The sequence below is a fragment of the Charadrius vociferus genome, unplaced genomic scaffold (assembly GCF_000708025.1).
Source record: "Charadrius vociferus isolate BGI_N301 unplaced genomic scaffold, ASM70802v2 scaffold55, whole genome shotgun sequence".
Lineage (NCBI taxonomy): Eukaryota > Metazoa > Chordata > Aves > Charadriiformes > Charadriidae > Charadrius > Charadrius vociferus.
This window is the reverse complement of record NW_009648444.1, coordinates 788,872-801,811: the sequence shown is the minus strand read 5'-3', so window position 1 is coordinate 801,811 and position 12,940 is coordinate 788,872. Positions and strand designations below refer to the sequence as shown.

General features: G+C 39.1%; 1 protein-coding gene across 1 annotated transcript in view; it reads left to right on the top strand.

The window, feature by feature from the left end:
- Positions 1 to 2,497: 2,497 nt before the first annotated feature.
- Positions 2,498 to 12,940, top strand: part of RRH (retinal pigment epithelium-derived rhodopsin homolog) — a 13,378-nt gene continuing 2,935 nt past the window's right edge. Inside the window, exons 1-5 of the mRNA XM_009885483.1 lie at positions 2,498 to 2,708; positions 7,961 to 8,151; positions 9,375 to 9,474; positions 10,201 to 10,354; positions 10,717 to 10,885. Coding sequence (XP_009883785.1) covers positions 2,603 to 2,708; positions 7,961 to 8,151; positions 9,375 to 9,474; positions 10,201 to 10,354; positions 10,717 to 10,885 — 720 coding nt within the window. The 5' untranslated portion in view covers positions 2,498 to 2,602. The remainder of the gene's footprint in view (positions 2,709 to 7,960; positions 8,152 to 9,374; positions 9,475 to 10,200; positions 10,355 to 10,716; positions 10,886 to 12,940) is intronic.

Here is a 12,940-nt window from a genome sequence, read left to right as displayed (position 1 = left end):
GGGGGGGGAGGGGGAAGTAATTTATTAATTTGTTTTCTGTTGGGTAGGAAGCATTTGCATGTTTGTGAAAGTAAGATTAAAGAGACGTTCTGCCTTATAGAGCCCTCTAGTGGTGATGTGCTTAATAAACGTGGGAGGGGTTTGGGTTGTTTCTTTTTTTAGTGTGGATACCACTGAAAATAGGAAAGAGGTTTTGTTTGGGATTTTTTTTTAATTTTTAATTATTTTTTTTTAATGCAAACGGTAAATTTCTTTACTCTCATCACTTGGATTGAAGTATACTCTACAGATAACTGAAACCAACTTGCTAAACCCTGTAATGAGTTTTGCTTTGCCCCGTATCTATACAGATACTTACACACTAAAGAATGGACTTACATAGAAATTGTGTTTTGTTGCTATTGATCTGCGACAAGTGGGAAGGAAAAGCATCAGTTGAGGTTATAAAGTGCCCCTTTGACACTAGTAATACTATCTGTTATTGGAGAATAAAAACAGCCTGAGGGTTTGGAATTTTTTTTCTTATGCCAGTATTAAAAAACAATGTGGTAAGCCATGTTTTATCTGGCTTAGGAGCTGTGGTTCTAACTTTCTAGGTTATTTATATACTTTAATATTTAATTCATTGCTTTATCTTTTTTTGGCTTTGTTTTATGAACTGCAGTGTTCTAGAGAAATTACTTTTAGGTTAATGATAAGTAATGTCTGCCTTTGATTTTGACTTTTTTCAATTCCTGTTGCTGTAAAATTAGCCCAATTTAAGAGAAGAGGAGACGGAGACAATGTGATGGTACATAGGATGGACTGCACCTATTAGAAACTTGCGTTTTAACCAACAAGTACGTAAAAAATCTGTATGATCTCATTAACCGCTACTCTAAGTCTGGAATCCTATCTGAATAAAAATAGTAATGCTTTGCTGTTCTGAGACATTCAGCATTGCAAGCTCTGACTTCTGTGGAAGCTGCAGGATCTGAGATGCTTTTGAAAATCTTGCCAAAGTTTCAGGGGAGGAAAGCAAAGATATCAAATTATCACTATGCTTTTATCTTTCGAGGCAGGACTGTGGGGCACTAGGGAAGTGGCTTCGTTGCCAAACAGATCATCTTTCCTTTCAGAACCCTCCCACCATGTTCCTGCCTAATCCTCTTCTGACAGGAAAAATACCATAATAATACAAGTACCCTGAGAACTGTAAGAGTGAGTGTAGATGTGTGGCATTAAAGAAAGTGTTTGCTGGTAGAACTGTGACACATCGTCTGTAGTAATGATGACTAAATGTCGTGACTGCACAAGTTTTATATCAAAATTTTCTTACCTTTAGATTCAAGTGGGTGAAAGATGCAGGATGTCTGTTTTGGAAAGCTGCGAAGTAGGAGGGAATGCTCTGAGTGTTTCATGGGTTAGAGAAGGGAGAGCTCTTCAGGTATATTTCTTTTCTATGGGACGGCTGTGTTTTTCAGTACTGCCTCTGTCACTACACCCTTATTGCTGCTCAGAAGAGACAGCCTGGGAGCCTGCTTGAGCTGCCTGTGAACCACATACAACTGAATAACCACTGGTTGCTCATCCTTAGCACTTCTATACCCACTATGAGTACAAAACTGGAGGCAAAGACTGTATGAAGAACTGGTGGGAAACACCTTTGATTGCTTATACTGACGCTGCATATAAGCTCTTTGGGCTAGGGTTTATTGCAGCTAATATTTATGCAGGGTTTTGTAAAAGGTGTTTACTTAGGTGTGCTGCTACCTCATCGCTGAAAAGAAGAAAACATGAGCTTCTGCTGCATAAGGCTTTGGAAAATGCATAATAATTTTCTGCCCAGTAACATGCTTAGGAAAATTTGCCCAAAGTAGGCTTACATGTGTGTGTTTGGGAGAGGGAGGGTGTTCACACTTGTAAGGCATATTCAACGCCCATTTTCTGCAGACCGGACTATTTTAGAAATGTAGCAATTGAGTTTTCTGAAAGTCATGTTTCGCTTTAGAAAATACTGGACTCTGTTCTTGTGTCTGTGTCGTCTTCAGAGTTTAAATCAAACTAAGAATCTTGAAGAAGCAGGTCTTCAGGGATTTGAAGGGGTGGACTTTAGAGTAAGCGTATCCTGCTTTTAAAAGAAGTTTACATTGGTGTCTTTAGGTTGTGCTGCAGTTTTATGTGTTCCCTGTGATGATGGGAATTAATTCCAAGCCAGGCTGATGACCAACTGACCTGAGCCAACTTTTGTTGAGGTTTCCGAAGCATTGCACAAGAGGTTTGAAGGAAAAAGTTTGGGGGCATGTGACAGTTAATCTCTTTAGCGCTAAGAATGAAATTTAAGCATACTGTTGGAAATGTGCTCAGTTCTGTGCTGCTCTTTGTTCTAATTAACAATCTCCTGCATAGATTGGGAGTGTAAACTTCTTTGCGCTGTAGTCCAATTAAATCATGCTTGGAGGCTGTCAATGGTGAGGGGAACTCCCCCCTACCTCCCTTTTTTTTTTTTACTTGTTCAGTGAGTCTGTTGAATAATGAAAGAATTTGCCTGACAGGGTTTTGTAGTGTTTCGTCGTCTTGATGAATTATTGCAGAGGATAGAGGACAGTCTCTTTTGTCCAAAATGCATTGGAATGATTCATCCAATTCCTCAGAAAGTGACAATGAAGCTCATTCAGCCTTTACACAGACTGAGCACAACATAGTTGCAGCTTACTTAATAACAGCAGGTATGGGCATTGGCAAATTGTTGCGTAACTTTTTAAAATAGAACTGTAGATCTGAATGCTCATTTTGTATAGTAACAGTGATGGTATTTCATTTTGTATTACACAAATGTCTGATGGCTTTTCTCCATAGTTTACTGACAAGTTAGCAATCAGCAGGGTGACTGAAGTGTGAAGAAACATCTGAAATGTGCAGAAAAATCCAAGTTTGCTCTATATTTGAAGGCAGCATTGTGTCTCGAAAAATATATTTTGTTGATATGTAATTACAGAAGAGAGTGAGAATTAACTTCTGCCAGCTTGCAAAAGAGATAAAAATAGGGCATAGCTGTCACATCTTGCATTTTTCTGTGATGTGCTCAAAGCTATCTTGAGATTTCTCCTGGGCCACATGTTCGTAGTAATATATGTGTAGTCTGAGCATGTGAGCGGGTGTCTGTTAGGGGGATGTAAGGGGAAGGGTTGGAATGTGACTTAGAGGGAGGGAGCTGGTCATTAATCAGAGAAGAGCAGACTCCAGTTGCAGCTGTATTTTTCACTGATGACACATGTTAGAAGCAGCACGCTGGAAGGCTTGACATCGTGTTTGTTCCCTGTGACTGCAGCGGCCTTTGGCTAAACTTGAATGGTTATGGAATTATTTTTTTCTTCCCTTGAAAACTTTCTTGTTGTTATAACCACAACTGAGTCAGTAATGTTTTTCTGAGGCATTGAGTGCTATAGCAATGAAATATCAACCCGACCAAAACCTGAAATCTCCTGTGTTTAAAAATAGGCCTCCTTTATTATGGAAAATTAAATCAGTTTATAAATCCTTTATTCATAGACTGCACCATACATTTTCTGTTATAAGCAGCTTTTAAAATACTTTAAAATATTAATGTACTTCAGGTTTATATGAAATAGTATTGCTGATGGTCACATTTTATTTAGCAGATGTGTTTGAAGTGGTGAGTATCAAATTGCTGTTACGGTAAAGAGTGTATTTTTGAATGCAAAGGCATAATTTATTTCAGGTTTTTAGAAAAATTGGTGGAAGAGCTACACAGATCAATAGACTTGTTAAGATGCTGTAGAGATGGATGATGGTCAAGTATTGGAAAGCTAGATACACTCTGCAGCACTACCGCGTTATTTGCAAGTAACTGGATCTATTAGGTGCTGCAAATACATGTGATACTTATTATATTTAACTAAAATTGATTGCATTGTATGTAACAAAGTGGTCTTTTCACATAGTTTGACCACCTGGTGTTAGGGATCAAAGTTATCATAGGTGATCAATGGGATTAGCCAGAATCAACCCAGCTCTTCTTTCTTAATCTTGCATGGAAATTCAATGTCTTAAAAAAAAAAAAGTTGGATTACTTTATGGTGTTTTGTGTTCTTTTTTTTTTTTTCCTTTTTTTTTTTTCTAATTATAATTGAGGGAGTCTAGTAAATCTTTCACCTGTAGCTTGGACTTTGATTTCTTAATGAGGCAAGTTTTTGACAGTGTGGTCTATAACATCTTTGAAAGTATGATTGATTGCTTTGCAAATGCCTTACCACAGCAAATCTCACATCTGGAAAATTTAAGCTCTGTTAATAAGCAGATGTCTAAGAAGAAGAGTGAAGTACAAGTACAGTATTCATCATTATGCTTCTTTTGTAAAGGTTTGAATGCTTCTCTTTTACAGATAATTGCTTTGTTTTCTCATAAGGAAGTAATTGTTAGGTATTGCAGTCTATAGGCGTTAGTGTATTAATTTTAGTGATGATAAGAGGGATACCCAGGCGGCAGGAAGCAATACTGTGTCATGGATATCCTTCAGCTTATAATGGTGAAATGCTCTGGTATCATTTAAAAATACTAACTGGAAAAGTGAATTCCATGTCATACACAGACCTAACCTTCATTGTTTTGATTCTACTACCTATCTGTCTTGCTTAATTCTGTTATGGCTTGTATTAGCATTTGGTCTGCTTTTAGTTTTCATTGCTTCCCTGGGAACAAGGAAAATAAGAAATTATTCTGCCCTTGATCAGGTCTTGAGGTTTTTATCTTTATCTTCACAAAACTACAAGGTTTAATTAAAGAAATATGGGAATAGCTGTGTAGCCATAAGATGTTTCGCAGTCCAAGGGGCAGCATCCATGTGCTTTTTCTTAATCACATGGGTTTGTCCCAGCTGATGATTTCAGGTTACTGAAAGTCTCAGGCTTGGTCTGTGCTCACAGCCCTCTAAGAAACCATAGAATCACTGAAATTAGAAAAGATCTTTAACATCATTGATTCCAGCCATTAACCTAACACTGCCAAGTCCACTACTAAACCATGTCCCTCAGCACCACATCTACACATTTTTTAAATACCTCGGGGATGGCAACTCTATCACTTCCCTGGGCAGCCTGTTCCAATGCTTGACAACCCTTTTGGTGAAGAAATTTTTCCTAATATCCAATCTAAACCTCCCCTGGTGCAACTTGAGGCCATGTCCTCTTATCCCATCACTGATTACCTGGGAAAAGAGACTGACATCCACCCTGCTACAACCTCCTTTCAGGTAATTATATAGAGCGATAAAATCGCTCCTCAGCCTTCTTTTTTCCAGGCTAAACAACCCCAGTTCCCTCAGCCGCTCCTCATACGACTTGTGCTCTAGACCCTTCACCAGGTTTGTTGCTCTTTTAATGGGCGCTGCTTAACTGCTGCCTGGAGAAACTTTGTTCTTCTGCTTGACCTGATTCTCAGAAACAGGGAAGAGGGCATTTCTTGAATCTGTATGTTTTTTCTCACTTTGTTGAAGATGGAGTCCATCTTCTTTCTTACGTTTTGCTCCCAAGAACATTTTTGGGGGCTCTGTTATTAATTTGTTTTAGTTGTGCTAAAATTTTTAAAGAATATAATCCTAGCAATTTCCACTTTCTCTTCTCTGGTTTGGTTTGGTTTGATTCCTTCCCCACTCCCCCCCTACATTTTAAGATTGAGCTCTGAAGCACTAAATTTAAGTGCGTCTAGCAGGATCCTTCCTTCACGCTGAAGATTTGAGTTCTGTTGCATTTCTGATTTCATTCTTGGTAGCTGTAATATCTGTTAAAGCATGCCTCCTAAGAAGCCTGTACTGTTTTATAAACATGTAATTCTATTTTGCTTCCTCTCTCCCAAGAGATGACTTACTACCTGTCAACGGGAGAGCTGACAGAACTGGCACCGCAAGTGCTTTTACTATGGTGTCGGTTTCAGATCAGATCCCCAGCTCCCTGCTTTTGTTCGTTTTAGGGGCTCATAGCATCCCAGTGTTATTCCTGAAATGTGTGAATACGTTAATATGATAGCTGATGGCATCTATGTGGCTATGCACCTCCAACATCGTCTGTAATGTAATTTTTGTATACTAAGCAGGAGACTTGCACCATGACAGCAAACATGCTTGGTGGTTTGAAAAAGAGAATGGAAAGAGACATAGCCAGGAATTAATTATATTTTTGCCTCATTTTATTTTAAAATTACTCAATCTGTTAAGAGAGTTTCTGTAATGTAGGAGAGTGGTACTGATTAATAAAATCTCGCAGTGAAACTCCTTGTATGAGTTTCAAGGATAATGAAAAGGTACCAATCTACACAACTGAAATGGAGAAGCCCCATTTAAAAGCTGAAGAATTAGTGTTATCCCTAGTGTCCGTTATCCAAAGTATCATCTTTGTTATATTTTTATGTATGTTATTATGATTGCACTGGATTTCCTTCTGCATCTTTTTCATACCTGTCATGGTATTAACGTAGCCTTTGCTGAGCATAATGGTTCAGATGGTACTTCTGGTGTGTATTTGACTCTAGAAAGTCTGCCTCAGTTTGATGCACTGGGGTTTGCGCGGGTATTTATCTGTGGTTTGTGTTCCTGTGGACTCCCAGTGATGGAGTCCACAGGTCTTTCTATGATTTGTAGGAATTTCTGTATTGATACCAGTTGAAGTCTTCAAAATTCAACTGTAGAGCTGAAGTGCTTGAAACTGATTCTTGCCCTCTGTTTTTCTAACCCTGCTGATTTGAGGTTATTGTTTGAGCTGCAGCTCAAGACAATCTTTCTCTGCTGAGGTTCAAGGGGGAGTTTTTAACCTTATTAGCTGTTTAATAACTGCTCGTATTAATGGTGGGTTAGTAAAAGTGTAGAGGATGGGAGTTTGCTCTGGATATCTCTGCAACAGCCTAGAGTCGGAAGAGAATAAAACCACAACAAACAAAAATGCTGTTTTGAGGGAGCGCCATGTAAACTCGCTCCAAGAGCCATGCAGTAGGATTTAGCTGGGAAGAAGAAATAGCAAGAGAAATGGAGTATCTGAAGATTTTAATATAGGTCACCAGGATCAGAAAAAGCTTGCTGATGCGCAGGGTCCGGAAGAGTGTTCCGGGCACCTTTCCAAAGCATATTTCAGAGGGATTGGACATGAAGAGAGAAGAATGCATGTTTTAGCTTTAGTACTGTATTTCTTCATTTCTTTGTCTACTGCCTATTTCTTGTGTTGCCTAATAATAGGCTTCAGAGACAGCTCAAGTCAAACCAGACCAAAAAGGTTTAAAAATACACAGGTTAGCCAGGCAGGAGCAAGTTCAGTGCAGAGCTGGACTTTTCCCATGGCTATGACACAACCCTAGAGCTTCTCAGGTGGAGGAAATAGCTCTCGGCAGACCCAGCCACGCCACTGGGCAGCCTGTGCCGATCATCCAGACTGCTTGACGAGGCTTAGAAAATACAATTTGCAGCAACCTGAGACAACTTTCAAAGTCAAAGCTTCTATATGCCTTTTGCCCAGGATCATTGTCTGAATGCACAGTGGAAACTCTCAGCTGAGAAAGGAAGATCTCAGGTGGTGGCAGGAACCTTCTGCTACAGCAGATTAATCATCAGCCCCACTTTTTTTTGCCAGTCATCAGCCTGCATTCTTTTTTGCCATGGAAGATGGCACTGTACTCGGTGGCTGGAGCGTTTGAATTTTTGATGCTTTTGAATTTGTGCTATGCTTCTTTTCATTGCATTAGAAGTCCCAGGTTTGGCAAAACACTCCACTTCTGGCCCTTACTGAAGTGCAAGTTATCTAATCGGAAAAGTGTTTTCTTTCCTTTTCAGGTGTCTATCCTCATTGCAAAACTGCATTTGACTGAAAATAAAACTTGTTTAGGATTTAAATTTTACAATAGGCTGCATTCTCTTCTCCATGTATATTACTGGCTGGTATGCATCTTTTGTAAAGTTTCCCTTTTTCTGTTTCTACAGGAGTGATAAGCATTTTCAGTAACATTGTTGTGTTAGGCATCTTTGTTAAGTACAAAGAGCTTCGGACAGCGACCAACGCAATTATTATCAACTTGGCTTTTACTGACATTGGTGTTAGTGGCATTGGTTACCCCATGTCTGCTGCCTCGGACCTGCATGGAAGCTGGAAATTTGGATATACTGGATGCCAGGTATTGCAATTTAGTCAGAGAGAAAGTTTTGAGCACTTAAAAGCAAACTGAGAAATAAGGAGTAGCTCTACCTGATATTAGTTCTTTTCAGAGGTAAGATGCAGATGCGAAATTTGACTCTAGAACTGAAGCTGATGTTCTGTAATATCAGTAATTTCGGGATATAGGATTTTGTGTGAATTTCATTCCAAACATATTTATAATCTGAAAACATTAAAATGCAACCTTATATTTATCACCTAGAGATTTTAAAATAGCTTTAAGAAGACTTAGGAACTGAAATCCTCAAACAAAAAAGGTTATAGTAGCACATGCATGTTTGATGACTTATTTGATAGTTAAAAGACTTTGGATCTGCCTGCTGTTTTGATGATGAGCTTGACAGATCTTAATGACTTCTGCTTGGCAAATTCATGTTCTTTTGCACGGGACTGGTAGGATATCCAAAATGAAGGCCTGCAAATCTATTGGTCTCCATTAAAGATTTAGCCTAGTTTTAGCACAACTCATGTCAACTTAAACCAGATGAATCCTGTGAACTGAGATGGCTGAATGTCATACTATAACCGCTGGTGGCATGTGGTCTGGTGCAGGGCTATGTCTTTCTGGGGTGCCAGTGGTAATACAGCCCTCCCAGTCATCCTTCCTGGTGAGGCTGCCCATGGGATGACCAGGCAGATGCATTTGGATCATGTTGGGATTGAAGCAGATGTCACTCTGTGCAGTAGATCTGACACATGTTAAAATGGGGGCTGATGGGGAAAATCAGTGTACTGTATCTGTGAAATAAGTTTGGTGATCCAACAGAGTGACAATTCAGGACCTCACATTTGCTAAAACCATAACTTTTTTTGATGAATCAAATGCTCTTCAAGTTTCTTTAACATATATTGAAAACATGAACTGAACCCCACCCGGCCTACAAACTCTTTATCTCTTAATCTCAAAATTTATTTACTGAATTATGATGTTTGTTTGCTTTTTAGACTGCTGTCTTTAGGATTTCTGATGTGCACACAAGCAGGTTGCTTTTGAAATGTTTAATTTTAAATAAGCCAGCTCCAAATTGCCTGCCTTGAATTAGTTCCTTCAGTACCCTGCTTATGGAAGAGAACACTGGCTGAATGTAACGTATCGTAGTGCCTTCGATTCAGTCCACAAGTCTGTGCTTGTACCTTTGACAGATTTCTCAGAAAGGATTTTTTTGTTTGTTTTAATTTCAGATTTATGCTGCCTTAAATATCTTTTTTGGGATGGCGAGTATTGGTTTGCTCACTGTTGTTGCAATTGACCGTTATCTGACAATCTGCAGGCCTGATATAGGTACTGTACTTCTGGTCAAAGATCGCTCAGTGTTGGGCTTTTATGAAGTAAGAGTGTAATTGTTTTCTCATGAATGACTCCGTAGTTACAGTACTGGGCATAATTTGAATTTAGAGCATGATCCTACAGCACTTAGTTAAGAAAGTTATCTCATTGGCATGGATTGTATCGCTTGTGAAAGTGAAAGTTTCAGAATTAGGCTGTTACTCTGTTTATAAGGTGTATTTTCCTGGCTGTTTCCAGTCTCTAGGGGGCCACATCCATATACAGGAGCACATGAAAAGCTTCTAGCTGTGGGAGGTTTTGCCCACTGTCAAGCTGGTGTGTGCCTCTAGTGTTGTGTTAACCCTGTACCGGATTTTTTTCTCTCCTCTCTGTTACGGCTGTATTGTAACAGTTAATTCCTCCCCCTGCAATCACCCAAAGATGTACTTGAATGAGCTGCTGCATAATAAGCTTTTTGGCTTGGGGTTAGGATCAGATATTGCCTGTATGCTGTGCGTTGGAATGGGTGATGGTAGTTTAGTGATGTTTAAGGCTGGAAAGCTTGAGCTGTCTCATTCAGCAGTATGAAACAGATATGCTACAGTGTTCGGGAGCGTAGGCCTTTGAAAAGGTCGTTATTAAAGTGGTACGTGCTTGCTGGAAGCCACTTGTTGTTCAAGTTCAACACTGGGAAGAAGCAAAAGGTGACAACCGTTTGTGCTTGTATGTGCTTGGCCACAGGAAGAAGAATGACTACGCGTAGCTATGCCACTCTAATTCTTGCTGCTTGGATAAATGCAGTCTTTTGGGCTTCCATGCCGACTGTAGGCTGGGCTAGCTATGCTCCGGATCCGACTGGAGCAACGTGCACAGTAAATTGGAGGAAAAATGATGTGTAAGATTCCCCTTTACCCTTTCTTTTAAATTTTCTGTCTCATTGAAGGCTAAGTTTATTTAATTCACCTCTATATGAGCATAACTACTTCTTTCTGAAGTATGAAGTCGAATTTATAAAAATCATTTTAAAACAATAGAAATATAGAGGAAGTCTAGAAAAAAAAACCATAGGAATTGAGCCATGCTTAAACTGCAAGACTTGTAGTTGCTAATAAAAACATTAAGGCTAAAGAAAATTTTCCTAATTCTTTAAGAGCTTGTTTTAGAATTTCATAATCAAATCAAAATATCAAATTCTTTAGTAACCTTTCCTGGATGGCTATTTGTTAGTTACTGTGTTTTGTTTTTCTGTCTTATCAGGTCCTTTGTTTCCTACACAATGAGTGTAATTGCTGTTAATTTTGTTGTACCCTTAACAGTCATGTTTTACTGTTATTACAATGTTTCCCGGACAATGAAACAATATGCCAGCAGCAACTGCCTGGAGAGCATCAACATAGATTGGTCTGACCAAGTAGATGTGACAAAGGTATGGTAAATGAAGGCATATTTTGTTTTAAGCGTATTCTTTTGTGTTCAAGTCTTGGGGACAAAGGAACAGCGCAGCCTTTTAAGCATTTCTGTTTCTTACGTTCCCCCTTCTCCTTTCGTACTAAATACTAGCTGAAATTTAGGCAGTGTGAAAACTCTTGGCTTGACTAATAACACTAGATTCTTTACTTTTGGCCTAATTCTCTTTCCAGATGAATAGCTACTTTGAAGGCTGGGAACAATGTGAATTTTCCTTGCCTCTGCCTTCTGTCATTACATAGAAATATACCTCAGAGATGCCCTAGGAGGACTTTTACTCTTTGGGTCTGCAGAGTCCTTAGGCTCTCTGCTAGGTTCACAGGTGTATCTGGTCTGAAATGGATTGGTCAGCTCTGATTTGAACCAATGGCCTAGAAATGAAAGCGCATTGCCAAGCTCCCGAGCTGTGTGATTCTGATCCCTTGTTCTTTTCAGGCTGTTGAGCTTATCTCTTTCTTATGTAAACAGTAGCAAATGTGAGTTACAGCATAAAATGATATATCCCGCCCGGAAGGTTGACATTCTTTTAACATATAAAAGTCTTTGAGGAAGCTTGAAGTTCACTAGCTCCTTTGGTTTTGTGTAAAGACACAATTTCTGTTAGGGCATGATAAAAAAAATGGGAGAGAATTGGATAGATGAGTGTGTACCTATGCTTTTGAATTACTCATCAATGCAAACTTAACATTCATTGGAAAACATTCTCATTGCTGAATTTTGAAAAATGGTGTGTTAACCTAAAAATAATAATTTGAGCATTTTACTCTTCTGAAGAACTTTCAGAGTGCTTGAAACTGAGGATTCAGTTATAAATTTAGACTCCCATTTGTGAAGAAAATGCATTTTCCCTGTTTTGTAGTTGAAGACACTGAGTTACATTTTTAAAAAGAAGTATATATATAAAAAAAAAAAAGATTGACGTTTTGGAGTTAAGCAGTATCCTTCTTTAGAACTGGACTGCTTACTTTTTCACAAATTAGCATCTTCTAGGCTTTCTATGAACTGAACAAACTTTTAAATGAAAAGGCTCTTTCTTTACATTATTATCAATAGGTGTTGCATTTGTATTTAAATAGGAATCTTCTGTGGAGAGCGTCACTGCTTGTTTATTGGTTATGCTCTAGAACAGCACATACAAAGCAGCCATTTACTTCTTGTTTCTCATTTAGTTCATCACTGAAAGACTGAGTAAAGGAATAAGCAAACAACGCTGGGGAATCCTGTACATACTAAGAGCCCTGCAGTTCTATTTGGTTTTCTAGTGATTTGTTTTGTCCTCTTGATTAATTTGAGATTTCCATTCCGTTTTCCATCACTGATTCATGTCCTTAACAAAAGCTGGAAAATTCTGTTGTGGTTGATTCCTCTCCTGCCCTCCCACTATCTCCAGTTTGTCGCTGTTTGATTGTGGTGTGGTGTGTTCTGGGATGTGAGCCCCAATGTGTCCAGATTGTTCTGCTTGACAGGCAGGTAGAGAAGACATGTCTGCTCAGATATCTCCTCAGTATAATGCTTGAACATGGCTATCATGCTTCATTAAACCAAGCAGACAATTCTGGGTTCCTTAAGTATAGGGACTGAGGCTTTGTGTCCTGAAACATTTACTTCCTTTTATTTAACTATACCATACCGTAGTTAAAGCTTATGAAATGTTTTTATTTGGTTGGTTGTTTGGCTTAGATTTTTCTCTCTGTTCGTATTTATTGTTTGTAATAGCATTCCAGAGTCACCTGTTTTTGCTGGATTGCTTCTGCTTGGGCTCTCCAGAATGGCAAAAAGAGGTTACATTGAAACTTCTTTTTCTTGATGTGTGTCTCAAGTCTGTTTTGAAAGGGTTGGTACTGGTTCAGTGCTGGGACCTGTACTGTTCAACATATTTGTCAGCGACATGGACAGTGGGGTCGAATGCACCCTCAGCAAGTTTGCCGATGATACCAAGCTGTTTGGTGAGGCAGACATGCTGGAGGGGAGGGATGCCATCCAGAGGGACCTGGACAGGCTGGAGAGGCGGGCC